The sequence below is a fragment of the Felis catus genome, chromosome C2 (assembly GCF_018350175.1).
Source record: "Felis catus isolate Fca126 chromosome C2, F.catus_Fca126_mat1.0, whole genome shotgun sequence".
NCBI lineage: Eukaryota > Metazoa > Chordata > Mammalia > Carnivora > Felidae > Felis > Felis catus.
The window spans coordinates 59604738-59619808 of record NC_058376.1 but is presented as its reverse complement, the minus strand read 5'-3'; the positions used below and the strand labels follow the sequence as shown (position 1 = coordinate 59619808).

Genomic DNA, 15071 nt, shown 5'->3' with positions numbered 1-15071 from the left:
CCTCCAATACCATAGAAATCTCAGAAAATTTCTGACCACATAGGGATGAAAATATTTTCTCTCAGAACGTATTCTTCCAGTCACCCATTTCTTCTAACATCTAGATTCTTTTCTTCATTGGGGAGAAAGGTGAGGAGATAGAGGGGCACAGGTTTGGGGAAGGAAGCGGTGAGCCAACAGAAGAAGCAATGTTTGAATGAGACAAGCTGGCCCGATGTGTTGTCATTTGAAGCAGAAATTAGCAACAGGACAAGAGGGAAAGCTCAAGGCATCTACAGACCGAGAGAGGGGGCAGGGAAAGTGTGGGATGCATTTTCAACATGAGCAAGTGGTCAGAACAGCAGCTTCAGAATTTAAAAGGAGTTGAAGCCAGACAAGTACTGAGTTCCAGAAAAGAGGGGACAGACCACTTTCCACTTCATACTTTCCATCCACCAGGGTCCATGAGCTGGGAGGAAAGGGCCCAGGCTTGATGTATTCTTATCTCTCCGAGCTCTGTGGGGGACCCAGGAGCTTATGCTCTAGTGCATGTGAAGCAGGGCATCTCCAACCTGCCTCCTTGGTCTCTTGGGAGTCCCCCTCCTCCCCTCCTCCCCTCCCCAGGCTCCTTCCCCTTGGTGCTGAGGGGGTCACTCACTTTGCTTAGACCAGGCCCTCCACAAACAGAAGGGGATGAAGGCGACGATGATGAGGACGACAGAGCCCAGGACGACCCCAACAATCAGGTAGGGCAGGTCGCTGGAGCGTGCCACCATGGCCCCGGTGCCCACTGGCCGTTCTATGGTTTCAGGGGGTGGCAGCTGAGGTGGGGCCAGAGTCGGGGGTGGGAGCCGACCAGGATGGCCAGAAGACTTCCGGGCTATAATTGTGAACAAGACACTTCAGCATCGATTCCTTAACATTTCTCTCACAACAAACAGGAAACATCAACAGACCTGATTCCATGGGTGTGGGAAATGGGGTAAAACTCACAAGGCAGGGCCTCAAAATTCTGTATTAGATGAGTGTGGTATCCAAGCTCAGCATGAAACTGGCCTCTGATGGGAAATTTGTTACTGCAGAAGGCATCTGAACCTTCTACTTCAAAATACAACCCAAACACTGGTCTCAGAATGGGTCTTCTGGGCAGAAAAGGTATAGGGCTTTTCTCAAAGAACAGCTGGTGAACTTTTGGAAGAAAATCTCAAAACAGGATGCATGAAACCAGCAAAAGAACTGGGAATGGAAGATCCTACCCATGGTTTTGCTATTCCTGGGCAGATTAAGGGATGCAAAGTGCCAAGTCTGAGCCTGGGCCTAGAGCAAGGAGATGGAGGGACTCTAGCACAGCCGGTAGCTGGGAAACACCCACTCAGTGACAAGATGGTGATTCCTCCTCGGTGTTGTGCTATTGTCAGGGTGTGCCTGACCTTGAGAACTCCCTTTCAGAGCCGTCTTCCCCCTGGGTTCTCCCACAGCACAGGCGGTGACTTCCCGCTACCTCTCCGAAGGCTGCTGCTTACATTTTTCTGTCTTCTCAGATCTGCGAGGGTTTCTAATCCCTTCCAGGCTCTATCCTGTATTCTGTTCTGTTCCTATGACTTCAGCCTGTGTCCCAGTGACTGCCAAATACTCCAGGGCCCTCCCCTGCTGGGAGACCTGCTTCTCTCTCAGCATCTCGGAAGAATCTGCTGCCGGAAGTCACCGAATGGTTCCACCTTGTTCCTTTGTCGTGGACTCTGCTTCTCTCCTGGCTTCCCCAGTTCAATAAATGGCAATATCACCCATGTGTACATTAGGCCGGACACCTCATGGTTTGCTTTGAACTCTCTTCATTCTCTCCCAGCCCTGACATGCTAGCAACCCCTGGTCCTACACACAGCCTCAAAAGAGACTAAAACTCGGGGCGGCTGGGTAGCTCAGTTAAACACCCGACTCTTGATTTCAGCTCAGCTCATGATCTCACGGTTCATGAGTTAGAGCCCTACACCAAACTCTTGGGATCCTCTGTCTCTTCTCTCTTTCTCAAAATAGATACATAAACTTAAGAGACTCAATCTCGTCCCTTCTTTCTACCTTACTTCTCAGCTCTCTCCCATCTGCCCACGCCTGCAGAAATACCTGTGAGCTTTCTCAACCTCACAGCCACGGAATTCTCAATGACCACAGTGCCCACTGCCATCCCTGGCCATTCCCTGAGCACTCTCTCTCTCTCTCTCGTCCTCCTTCCCACACCCTCCAACCACCTGGAGCTGTGCGCAGGCTTGCCCTGCCCCCGGGTTACTCCCTTCTCAGTCACCTGAAGAGTCAGTCCCTCCAGACCAGTGCGAAGCCTTTGTGAAGCCTCTCTTTGCCCTGGGTACTCTGTGTGAGTCCCCTGATACATGCACAGCCAGAAGTCCTGTGTCTACCCCCTCCCTTCACTGTGCACAACAAAAGAGGTTAGGAGTGCACACAGGAGGCACTGAGTATTTGTTGAGTAACTGACTGAAAGGGCACAAAGCTAGAAAGAGAATCTTGTCCACATAAGGAAAACGGGTTCTTTTCTTCTCTCCGTTCCTATTCCTTTGTAATCTTCTCTTGATGATGTTCTTTGCAATATACTCGGGTTATACACTTGGCAGTATTTGCAAAATGGAGATGGTGGTATCTAAACACTTGACCAATGTGGAAATATTAAGTTTTTCAGTGAAGATGTTTAACATGTTTTAGTGCAGGAAAGAATCTGGGCTTATAGTTAGATAAACTTGACCCAGAGTGTACTCAATACCCCTAACTGGCTAAAGGACCTTGGTCAAGATACATCAAGATACATCAATTCCTGATGCTCAGTTTCTTTCCTAACTCCTAATTAAAATAAGTAAACCAATCAATGTAAGTACCAAATTTTATAGGAATATAGTGTTTATAGAAAGTTCTAACCTTAAGAATGGGTGCTATTCCATAAGTTCATGTATGAGTTAATTCCCAAGTTCCCTGAAGCCATCACCATGGCAACCTAATTCATACTTGAGGCACAGGCAAATAAAGAGGAGGGTTAAAAATGACAAAGTTTAGGGGTATTTGGACAATAAGGAGTCTTCATGGGGAAGACATGACCAGCATGTCACATGGAGCAGTGACTTTGTCCTGGTGGGCTAAAAATAGCAGGGAGAGTAGAGAGCCTAAAGAGAATCACCTTTGGTTTCACAGATCATCACGTTGCTGAACTCACTCTCTCCTCCTTCGTTGAAGCACTGCATCTTAATGTCGTAGGAGGTCTCTGGCTGCAGGTGGCTGATGGAATGCCAGTATCTATCCCCTGGAAAAGGCAGCAAGAGAGTCGGTCACATGTGGTGATGTGTACCACCTAGTCCGCTTGGAAGCAATCGCGGTCAGGCTTGGACAGGGGTGTGTGTCTGGGCTGGTGCCATGAATGAGGTGGAGGAGAACTATTGGAATTTTTTAGGTGCCACCCAAGTTCCTGTGGTCCCATCACCAAGGGAAGGAAGCGTGTGGATTTATGAACTTGATGACCCCACGCATGGCAGGAGTCAATGATATGGACCCAGATGCCCACGTTTTAAACTTTCATCAACACCTAGACACCCTTGCCAACAGAGAAAACCGCGTCCCCAAAGTGCTCACCTTCTACCATATCCTTCTTGTAGTCACTATCATTGTCACTGTCTGTGGGTCGATAATAGATATAAAATCCATGGATTGGGGTGTTGTTGTTACTTGCTGGAATATACTATAGGGAAGGGAGAAGAAACAAGTTGACAATGGAGCAGAGAAATCCTCATGTGAGCAGACCCACTGGTGGACAGAAATTTTACCCCAGCCTGGATTTAAAAATTCACTGCAGGAGTCTGGCAAATACTTCTGATGATACTCCCCAAGGCTTTCTGGGGAATGCTATGAAGGTCACTTGTTATTTAGCCTAAAGGTCCCCCAGCTTCTGGAGATAAGGAACAGACATTTCTCCAAAGACCTGAGCCCTCTCTGACCTGCCTGGGTACTATAAGGATAAGTCAGTCTGGCTCAATTCCCAGGTACACGGGGGTTGGAAGGTGACCACTTACAGGAAGCCTTTGTGAAAAAATACAGGAAGGGGTCTTAGAAGAAGGGCAGTATAGAAAAGTGATTGCTTCCTGCCCCCACTGCAACAGCCAGCTCTTGTCATCATGAAGCTCAGCCCCATCTCCCCTTTGCAGTCTGTGCAAGGTCACTTACCATCCACTTGAGCATGATGGTGGTCTCATTGACAGCATCCGTGAAGGTGATGTAAGGGCCTGCCACAGGCCTCTCATACACGCGGCCACTATAGCTGGATACCACATACGGCCTGGAAGGGGCACTGGGCTCGCTCTCCCCCAGCATGTTCAGAGCCCTGACACGGAACTTGTAGGAGGTGCCTGGTGAGAGCCGCTCACTTGAACCCAGGAGCTGGGAAACACTTCTGACCCACCCACCCCAGCACACCCAGGGTAGGGTCTTTTGGGTTGCTCCCAAAGGACACAAGAACTCCCATCTTTTTTGGAAAGGAGCCCCAGAGGGGATAGCTATGGACCGCTATGGAGAGACAGAGAAGGAAGGACTTGTAGGATGGAGGGGACACCACCAAGAGCATCCAATGTGAGCAAGATAGCAGGTGGAGGACCAGCACAGAGTAGAGCCTCCAAAGCTCTGACCCTCCTCCGAGTGGTGGGGGACGACTAGGAGACCAGGTAGGACAGTGGCCGGACCCCTACCTTTCTCTAGACCAGTGATCTCCACCGAGAGCCGGGAAGGAGGGATGGCGCTGGTGGCCAGAATCCAGTCCCCCACTTTCTTTAGCTTCTTGTACTCTACACGGAAGGACTGGATTGGGAAGCCACCATTCCCACGGGGAATCCAGGTCACATACACAGATGTCTCAGAGGCCATGGAGATAGTGGGCCTGTCAGGGGCTTCTGGGGCTAGAGGAAACCAGACACGAGGGAGGAGGGAAGCAGGAGGAGGGACACGATAAGGTGATGTACTGTGACAGGACTCAGCCTGCTCGTGACTGGGACCTATTTCTCCTCCCAGCCCTTGCCCTCTGGCGGCTACATCAGATCTTCCAGGGCTACCTGGGTCACCCTCTCCCAGAAGTCCTTCAGCTAGAACCCCTAGAAGCCATGCTTCTGCAGTGTCAGAGTGCGGAGGACCGAAAGTCAGCTGCTCTCCATTCTGTATTCTCTGGACCCACAGGGCCAGTGCTCCCTCCCCATGTCAGACTACGTTTTACTTGAAAAACTCCAATCTACGTTTTCTCTTGGGGTTGGCTGGGGAGATTCCAGGAAAACGTCACAAGGCCTCCCAGACCCGCAGAACAAGACCCCATTCCGCCTGCAACAAAGAACCTTGGGAGGGAGTGAACCTGCTTCCAGTTCTGACTGCTGCTCACCCCGCCCCCCTGAGACGCCAACTCGGGGGGGGGGGGGGGGCTTACGAGAGAGGCGGCCGTGGTCTGGCTGGCTGCTGCTTTGGGGGCTGGCTCCAGGGTCGTCTCTCTGTATCTGCTGCTCCTTGCTGGCCATGATTTCAGGTTTGGGCCGCCGTCCTGGATGGAAGTAGGTGGAGACCAGCGAGTGGGAGAGGGTGGATTAGGTGTCCCTTTCCAGACAGTTCTTTCTGCCTGAGACTTTGCAGGGGGGTGGGGATCTGGCAGGGTGATACAAATAATATAGGACACCGGCTGTGTGGACTGATTCCTAGCTCTGCCTAACCATCATGGTATTGTGCCTGACCCTAGCGTGTGTGTTGGCGGGGTGGGGGGGTGGGGTGGGGAGCAGGGCAGAGAGGCCAGCTGGCGGCTCTCCTCATGAGAGCTGGGACCCTCAGCCTGGGCTCACAAACCAAGGTGAAGCAACAGTTGAAAGGAAGATAAAGTTCAAGGTGACTAGTGGGGCAAGGTGAGCAGGGCTTCTCACCTGAGCCTGGCAGGATTTGCTCAGGCCCACAAACCCCCAAGCTGGGGGCAACATCTGACCCTCACCAGTTCGGAAGGTGACCATGGCTGTCTGGCCTTCCCCTGCACAGTTGTAAGCTGCCATCTCCACTTCATACAAGCTCCCAGGGTCAAGTCTGGTGAGGGTCAGGCGGTGCTGGTTGGCTGCAATGCTGGAGACAGTCCAGTTGTCAGAGGAGTTTGTGACCTGCTGGAGAAGGTAGCTGGTTTCAGCACTGGCATCTCAGCCTGGAGCTACCGGTGGCTATGGTTCACATAAGAAGCAGAATGGAGTCCAACAGGGCAGGAGGCAGGGAAGGAGAATGGGCTGGGTTTGTGCAGGGCGTAAGCTGGTCCTGCCAGCTCTGGGACAGCGAGGTCAGCTCCCTGGTCCCTCAGCTAACCGGCCCGTCAAAGAACACTTGGTGGGGAGGGTCAAAAGGCCTGACATTGCTGAGTTTCTCCAAAGACCTCCTCTCTGTATTTCGGAAAACCTCCACATTTAACTTTCTTTCTCCTTGCTCTATTTAAACCAAATAAACACAGTCTCTTCATACTATGGGATGACGATAATGATGATAAAAGCCGCAGTACCAATAGAAAGAGTTTTGTCTGATGAGTGTTTACTATGTACCCTATAAAGTGCTTTCATGACAACAGCCCAAGAGACAGGTGTTAGTTTTGTTCCCGCTTCACGAAAGCTAAGGCTTGGAGAGCAATTTGCCTAAGGCCACAACACTAGTGAGTACAGAAACTGTGACTTGACTCCAGAGAGCACATTCATAATCACATGTAACTCTTCCTAGAAAGAAAAAGAGTCTGGGAGCCAGGAAATCTTGGGTTTAAGTCCCGGTTATGTCTCTTACCAGCTGTGTAACCCTGAGCAAGTTCCCTAACCTCTCTGATCCCTAATCTTTTCATTTCTAAAACGAGGCAAATAAAAGCTCTCAGCTTATTCTGAAGATTAAACTAGATAATTTACATAGAGTGTCAAGCAGTGAACTTGGTACACAGTAGGTTCCCAGCAAATGCCTGGCCCCCTTCTCTGGACTTTCGCCACACCCTCCATTCAGTAGGTCTCTGCCATTTCAATCCTCCTCCTTCTGCTTCTGCCTTCACTCCTTTCTTAGTACTTAAAAACTGTGGATGAATTATATCTAGTATGGATCTTTAATGGCCCCACATTTCTAGCTCTTTAAAGAAAAAAAAAATACAGGAGTCCAGGCTCGCTTCCTCTCACCTACCCCACCTCTCAGGACAAAAGGCTTAACTGCCAACTGTGCACATCTCCCAGTCTGCTGGAAGCCAAAGCCGTGGTTTGCTGAAGAATCAAACAGCTGGTAGAAAAAGCCCTAATCCCCAAGCAGAATATTCCAGAGTAGAACAAAACCTACTATTCAAGGGACAGGGATGGTCTGGGCTCATTTATGTCAGACTTCCAGGATTTGTTCCAAGGGGAGAAGTTTTCACAAACTGAGAATGCTCAGTAGTATTGGAAACCCAAACACAGTAGCCCAGGGTCTGCAGATGCAGCAGGAAATGGAACCGGCTTCCCGAACAAGAAAAAGTGAAAATGAGAGGAATGATTCCCAATCTCCTGCAAGAGAAGGGGTTGTACACACAGCCCAAACACTGATTTTTCACTTCAGAGTCCTTTCTTGTGAGATGATCTTTAAGACCCGTCAGTCCCTCAGGAAAGGAACTGCTTGCGAGACATCATTTCTCTTTGGTGGCATCCACCTAGCAGCCCCAGTGCCCCTCAGGCCGGAGCCTGACAGAAGCCAGAGCCGGTTGGGGCACGGTCCTCTCCCTCTCCCTGTGCCCCTTTCTCCCTTGGCCCTCCCAACACGGGCCTCACACTTCCACTGGGCTCAGAAACAAAAATAAGAACTAGAATGGTCATTAGTCACTGTCACACACACACACACACACACACACACACACACACAGGGTGACGGTGGCCTCAGCCTGGCATTTCCGGATCACCATGCACCGCCTTTGCCAGCCTGCCCCTTGGTGAGGCAGGTTCATGGCCACCTATTGGCCTGAAAAATATGACTCTTGTTCTCATTGCTGGCTCTTGTCTAGCGGGGACCGGGAGCACTTGGCCTGCCCTGATCTCTGTCTACAACTCTGAGATGGAGGTGTCCGGTTACATGGGGAAACAAGGATTAGGACCAGGGCTGCCCCATAACCTGGTCTGAACAATGAGCTTTTTGTTAAACAAGTATTCACCCCCTTTGCTGACTGTCTACGAAGAGGCCAGGGGGCCAAGGGTTAGTGAGAAACTACCCCCCTACCCCCACCTCGTAGGCAGTTTCGCCTCAGGTGTCTTTCTGACGGCCCCGTATGTCTGTGAACTTGTCCTCACCCAAGGTCATGAAGGGAAAGAACAGAATGAGGTTGCCGGCAGGGTCCAGGGCAGGGGAATGGCTACTGTGTGGCCAACACTTCGCACCACACAGGGCTGGGTGGGTTGGTTGGTTGGTTTTGGCGGGGGGAGAAGAGTTGATAAATACTTTCAGTTCCACAATCACATGTTTTCAATACTTTCTACTAAGTGCACATAGCACTTTAATAAGCAAAAATAACAATGAAGGTATAATAAAATACAGCATTTATAATACATCATCAAAGGACACTGTTAAAAATCCATTTAAGAACGATAATTTTCTACCATCTAATGGCCTCAGGGGGAAAAAAAAAAGGCACACACCTGGGATGAACAGAAATGCTCTTCAAGGACATTTTCTTAAAGGAAATCTCATGTCCTTCTCCCCAGGGGGGGTAACATCAGGTGAGCACTCAGCCTCGAATGAAGGGGGCAGGCTGGGGGCCCTGTCCTGCCTCACAGGGCATTGTGTCCAAGAGGATGGCCTAGCTGGCTGTCCCCACACCCTGCCGGGGCCTGAGGTTCCCTCTGCTGACAGCTCCTGAAACATCTACCCAGACAGGCTTCCTTCTGTCAAAGAGAAGTAGCTGAACAACACAATGTGCTTTCAGCTCAAACGCCTGCTTGTCAAACCTGAGCCATGGTTGAGTCCCCAAAACCGAGGGGGTATTTTATAGCCCTCAGAGAAAACACTTGTTCACAAATATTTGTTTCCCTGGCCTTAGAGCTGGCTTGCCGTGCAGAGTTCTTGCAGGGATGTACCCACAGGAGCTTACTTTGGTTAAAAAACAAAACAAAAAACAACATCAACAACAAATGACAGAGGGAAGAAGGGAGGGCAGGTGATGGTTACCAGGGAGACTGTTAACTCTCCCCAGAGAGGAGAAGCTGGTGGTGTTAGCTCCTGGGAAGCCAGTGCACAGAGAACCCGAACGGGCACACATGACTTTTTCCTGGGCCTCTTAGGTTCCCAAATGCCTCAATCACAACCAGTTTCCTGGGAGGTGGTAGGAAAGTTCAGTGGAGGAAGGTCAAGGTCAGCGGTAGGGATTGCAGGAACTCAAGGGGAGGTGGCCAGCAGGCAGAAACCCACATCCAGCCTCACGGAGGGGAGATCAGGCACCATACCTTGCGGTGTTTCACCACATAGTAGAGGATAGGAGCCCGGCTGCCACCCTCGTGCCGAGGCCGCCACACCAGCTCGTACGAGTCAGTCTTGGAAGTCCGCGGTGAGCTGAGGATGATGGGTGCCTCAGCAGGAGCCACCTGCCCCTTCTCTCTAGCGCACTGTGGGGAAGCTGGCTGCATGGACGTCAGGGGTTTGGGGAGCCCTGGGTGTCCCCTCAGCATCTGCTCAGGGCTTCCAGGTCTTGAGGGCGGCATGGGAGGTGTGGCAGTGTCCAGCTTAGCATCCCGCCATGGCCTCAGGGTCGTGCCTGGAGGACCAGGAAGGAAAGAGAAGCGGAGGAAGAGGATGTTGGTTCCCTTGGTCATGGGCTGAGTTGCTGCCTCGAGGGAGGAAGCAGAGAGAAGTCAGAGAGGAAACCCCTGGGGCGGGAGCCTGAGATGACCAGGGGCCCAGTCCACACATGGCCGGGCCCTGTGGGAGGAGACAGGACTGTACTGCTGCCCTGCCGGGAGAGAAGGGCAGGCTTGGGCCTTGTGCCCAGGCATCCCGCCACGGCTCAGGGCAGCAGGCAAGCATCTCTGCCGTCTGCTTGTTTCCCTGAGCCCACGGACTAGCCTCACCTTGCGTGAAGGTGTTCTCCTTACTCCTGAGGAACCCTGCACCCTCCTTCTCATGCCTACATTGGGGGAAGGACATGTCCCTTCACTGTGGGGTCTTAGCACCACACACACTCTGGGCCTTTTCCTACTCCACTGCAGCCACCTGGAATGTGAGATGTGAAGTCACCTGTAAATCACCTGTGAAGTCACCTCTGAGAACTTGAGAGCCCAGGGCAGGCAACCCTTCCTTTTGGAAGCATCTGCAGAATGTGCCCACGCTAGTTTCTCCTCTAGCTGACCTCTGAACCACAGACGGTTAGCATCTGATGGTGAGGATTCAGCATTATTTGTTGTCACATTTTCCTCAAATTGTTTCCTTGGTGAGTTTTGTCTCCTTGATGAGCAAACTGGGTCTTTGTTGTCTTTCTGCACCCTACCCCCACGCCCCGCCGCTCCGTCTAGTCCAAGACTGAGTATGTAAGTAACTACTCAGTCAGGGTAGGTGTCAGCTGAAATGGATCAAGCTGAAAGGGGCAGATTTGCTTTTCTTTACTCTAGAGCACTGGTTGTTAAACTGGATTCCATGGAAACCTAGCAACTCACAGATCTAAAGCATTTTTAAAAATACAATAGTAAGATCACTTCTACTAGTAAAAATGTACACCTCTGACTTTTTAACAAGTTAATGTGAACTTGCACTCATAACTAAAAGCCACTTTTATCTCATTTATAATACTGGGGTTCTAAGTTGGATTTCACTTGAGGAAAGGGTTCTGTGAACGTTCAGCTGAAATCTCCTCCAGCCTTTTGGGCGACACCTACCTGGCCTGGCGGTCCTCAGCTGGACCACAGCATGGGCACTCCCAACTTCATTCTCAGCCATGCACTGGTAGACGCCTTCGTCCTCAGGCCCTACGCTGACCACCCGCAGGGCCCTGCGGGACAGTCGGAGGCGCTGGCTGGAGGCCAGGGGCACGGCATTCCTCAGCCACAGCACAGATGGCGGGGGGTTCCCACGCACTTCACAGGTGAGCTTGGCGCTCTGGCCCCATGGGATGACCAGCTGGGACAGCTCCATGGTGACCTCAGGGGGCTCTGCCAGGAAACCGGAGCAGGGGTGACAAAGGGCCTGAGTCCTCCCATTTAGGGCCAGACAGGCCTGGGTGGGGGGGTGGGGAGGGACTGCAGTCAGGAATGGCTCCCTCCTTCCCTGTGACTGTTGATAGAGGGAAGGAAAGGTCCTGTGTCTCTTCTGTCAGAGTCATGCCCGGAAAGGGACCGGAGAGGGCGGTCAGGCACATACACCTAGACCCTGGGATCTAAGCACCTCCATCTCTCTCCTCCTCCATTACTCACCGGGCATGGGACCTCTCACAAGGCACATGACCCTACCCAGGGCTTAGGGTTATGAGCATCTAGAAAGGCCACACTGACCAAAGAGAAGGCTGAGGAGAAGAAAGTCTGCAACAGACACTCACCAAATACCTGGACGTTGTAGAGTATGACTGCTGCCCCAGGCTCCCCGACCCCATTGTCGGCCATGCAGCGGTAAGTCCCCGAGTCCTCCTCACTGGTGGCGTCAATGAGGAGGTTGCTCAGCAGGAAGCGTGTCTTATTGTAGCCAGCGACACTGGACCCATCCTTGGCCCAGGTGACCCGCGGGGGTGGAATCCCACTGGCCACGCACTCCAGGATCAGACTCTGGCCTTTGGTGACAATGATCGTCTGGGCCTCTGGAGGGTAGATGATACGAGCAGCCTCGGCGGCGGAGCCTGGAGGGGCCGGGAAGTGAAGAGCAAAGCGTGCGACCAAGACTCAGTGCAGGGGCACCCCTCCACCCCGCCTTTGGCAGCCAGGGCCCAGGAAACAGTCCTCTGGGGATTTGGCATCAAACAGCCCTTCAGGGGCTTGAGACCTACATAAAGTGACTGAATTCCCCTGGGCTTGGTTTCCTTGTCAAAGACAAGGACCTGCCTATGCAGAGAGCTATTGTAAGAGATGAGGTAATATATCGGAGCAGCAGCACTGACCCAACATATGCATGGAGAACTACGCATGTTGGCAAAGAAAAAGATGAGACAGAGAAGCAAAGTGCACTCCAAGTCCGAGGATGAGCTAGGAGACAAGGATCCGAGGTAACCCCCACACACCACTCAGAGGTCTCGGTTCCCAGTGTCCCTGACAGTGCGAGCACCTCACTGAGCTGAGCAGGACCCACTGTTTAAAAAGATGCATTTCTGGGGCGCCTGGGTGGCGCAGTCAGTTAAGTGTCTGACTTCAGCCAGGTCACGATCTCGCGGTCCGTGAGTTCGAGCCCTGCGTCAGGCTCTGGGCTGATGGCTCGGAGCCTGGAGCCTGTTTCCGATTCTGTGTCTCCCTCTCTCTCTGCCCCTCCCCCGTTCATGCTCTGTCTCTCTCTGTCCCACAAATAAATAAAAAACGTTGAAAAAAAATTTTTTTTAAATAAAAAAAATAAAAAGATGCATTTCTTGCACAGTATTACAGGTCCCCAAAGCAAATCAACTACTTTGTCGGCTGCTCAGCTAAGGAAGGTGTGACCTCTTTTCAATGCTAGGGAAGAAACCGCACAGCACTCATCAGAAGGCTGGTTGCTCTCCAATGTGCCACTCTCTTCCACGTGGACTATGTGTGATTTTACTTTATGAGCTAACCAGGGGGAGAGCCAGCTTTTATAAGACCTGAGAGCTTGGGAGGCCTTCTTTAAGAAATAGAATGTAGGCGCCTGGGTGGCTCAGTCAGTTAAGTGTCTGACCTCGGCTCAGGTCATGATCTCACAGTTTGGGAGTTTGAGACCTGCTTCGGGCTCTGTGCGGACAGCTCGGAGCCTGGAACTGCTTCAGATTCTGTGTCTCCCTCTCTGCCCCTCCCCTGCTCACACTCTGTCTCTGTGTCTCTCTCAAAAATAAGTAAAAAAACATAAAAAAAAAATGAAAAGAAACAGAATGCAAAATTACAGATACAAAACTCCATGAGGGAGGGAGTGCTGAAGCTTGGCTTCCTTAGCTTCACAGTACATCTGCCTCTGGTGCTGACTCTAAGACCACACTCCGCATGAGATGTCCCTCCAGTGAATAAGCGGGAAGGCTGGAAAAATGCCTGGCACACAGGAGATGCTTGGCAAAGGCGAGTGTTGTTCTCATACGACTGGGGGAGTGTGTGGGCCTCCACGGACCATCCCCAGAGTGAGGTGCTGGACACACTTCAGTGAGCAGCAGTGTAGGCACAGCCTGGCCTTGTGCCAGGCAGGCCCTGTGGCCTCACATGGGCACGGGCACACCATCATCTCTCCCGTGCACGTGCCGTCAGCTGCTGAGCACCAGGCCGTCCTGCCCCAGCAGACACGCCCCAACAGATCCCTGCTATGAAAGTCCCACAATGAAGGGAAGCTCTCAATGGGCAGGGGAAAGGGACCAGCAAGCACAGCCACCCCCAAGAATGAGGCAAGGGTCTACGGGAGGCCGCGAGTGGACGGCTGGTGGGGAGAGGACCCCCGCTCTGAGTCCCGGATGCTCTGCTGGTCCCAGCCCCCCAGGTCCCACCCCCACTGCACAGACCACAGACCTGGAGCACAGGCTGTGCCCACCCCGAGTCCCCCCCCTCCTCAGCTCGACCAGCCTCTTCCATCAGCGAGACACCCCGTTGCCCCTTACGGCGCACGCGGAGCCTGTCACTGGAGCCTGAGGTTTTCACTTCTTGGGTCACCGGGTTGTAGGCAGCACACTTGTACGTTCCCTCGTCCTCCCGGCTCGCGTTCACAATCTGGAGGTTTCCTGATGGCATGATCAGGTAGTTATCTGAGAAAAGGGGACACGGGATGAGTTTGGGTCCAGAAAGCTGCAGCTGGCACCTCCCGGGGGGCAGGCAGGGCAGGAGCCGTGAGCTGTATACCTGAATCCCCACAGGCCCGCACTGAAAATGCTGTTCTCCCACCAAAACTGCAAATCAAGTGGGCCAGAAATGCTGAGGAGTAAACCTGACCAACTAGCTGACCAGCTGGCTAGCTGGCGGACTCCCCTGAGTTAGCACATAGGTCTAGGGAAGAACGCTTTATACTTTCAAAGGAGCTGGAGTAGGGTGGAAACGAAGCAAGGTCTGGGGTCTGCCAGACCTGGGCTTACGCGCTGGATCTGCCGTGGACTCTGTGATTCTTGGCAAGCTGACTGACCTCTCAGATACCGTTTCCTCATTTGTAGAACGGTATGACATGTGCCGCCTCAGAGCCTACTGTAAGGACTGAAGGGCCCGTGCTGCACACGCAGGTGAGGAGATGATCATTCCTGCAAGCCACCAGGAAGGAGGGAAATGCATAGGACTTCCCGTGGGTCTCTGTCATGGTCACAGCTCTAAGCCACCTCACTCCTGAATTTCTGCAACCAGGGAGGAATATTCGCACTCCCAACCACCACCTGCTCCACGCATGTCACTGAAACCCTTCCCTCTGCGTCGCGGGTCTGCTACACTTTGTCCGCTTCTGGTCCAGAGGGGCCGCGGGGGTGGGCTTCCTGTCTTTCAGCAGGAGACAGATTCACGGCTTCTGGACACCCCACTGGCTGGGGATGGTGTTCAGTCGGCTTCCTGGCAGGCAAAGCACTGGCCCTCAGCTCTAAGCTTTCTGGTGGCGTGGCCTGCCCTGGTGGTCCCGGGGTCTCTGAAATCCAGGTTCACTAAGCCTGGTGCCTGCCTGTCACTGGGCCGCCCCAGGTAAGAGCAGCTTAGGCAAATGCCTGACAGAGAAAACGCCTCGACCCCTCCTATGGAACGGGCAGGCTTCCTCCAGAGGGCTATTGCCAAGTGTCCGCTGGGGACAAAGGAGAGTCTTGCTCTATTCCTTGCACTCTCCAGTGATTTCTGAGCGGCAGGATCAGGGGTTTTACCCTTCCAAAAAATGGTTTTCTACATTTTCTGCAGTGAACATATATACATTCCTTATAAGAATATAGGAACATATCTTCCCTTCATAACCAGAAAAAGTTGATGAAAAGGTTTGAATTCTATAGG

The 15071-nt window shown here is 52.3% G+C and overlaps 1 protein-coding gene across 1 annotated transcript in view; it reads right to left on the bottom strand.

Moving 5' to 3' along the window:
* Positions 1 to 15071, bottom strand: part of BOC (BOC cell adhesion associated, oncogene regulated) — a gene marked incomplete at its 5' end in the record, with an annotated part of 35754 nt that overhangs the window by 2987 nt on the left and 17696 nt on the right. The window contains 11 exons of the mRNA XM_023260140.2: positions 638 to 859; positions 3158 to 3280; positions 3607 to 3712; positions 4195 to 4376; positions 4713 to 4919; positions 5435 to 5545; positions 5981 to 6140; positions 9453 to 9760; positions 10875 to 11147; positions 11531 to 11824; positions 13724 to 13867. Of these exons, the coding sequence (XP_023115908.1) occupies positions 638 to 859; positions 3158 to 3280; positions 3607 to 3712; positions 4195 to 4376; positions 4713 to 4919; positions 5435 to 5545; positions 5981 to 6140; positions 9453 to 9760; positions 10875 to 11147; positions 11531 to 11824; positions 13724 to 13867 (2130 nt within the window). The remainder of the gene's footprint in view (positions 1 to 637; positions 860 to 3157; positions 3281 to 3606; positions 3713 to 4194; positions 4377 to 4712; positions 4920 to 5434; positions 5546 to 5980; positions 6141 to 9452; positions 9761 to 10874; positions 11148 to 11530; positions 11825 to 13723; positions 13868 to 15071) is intronic.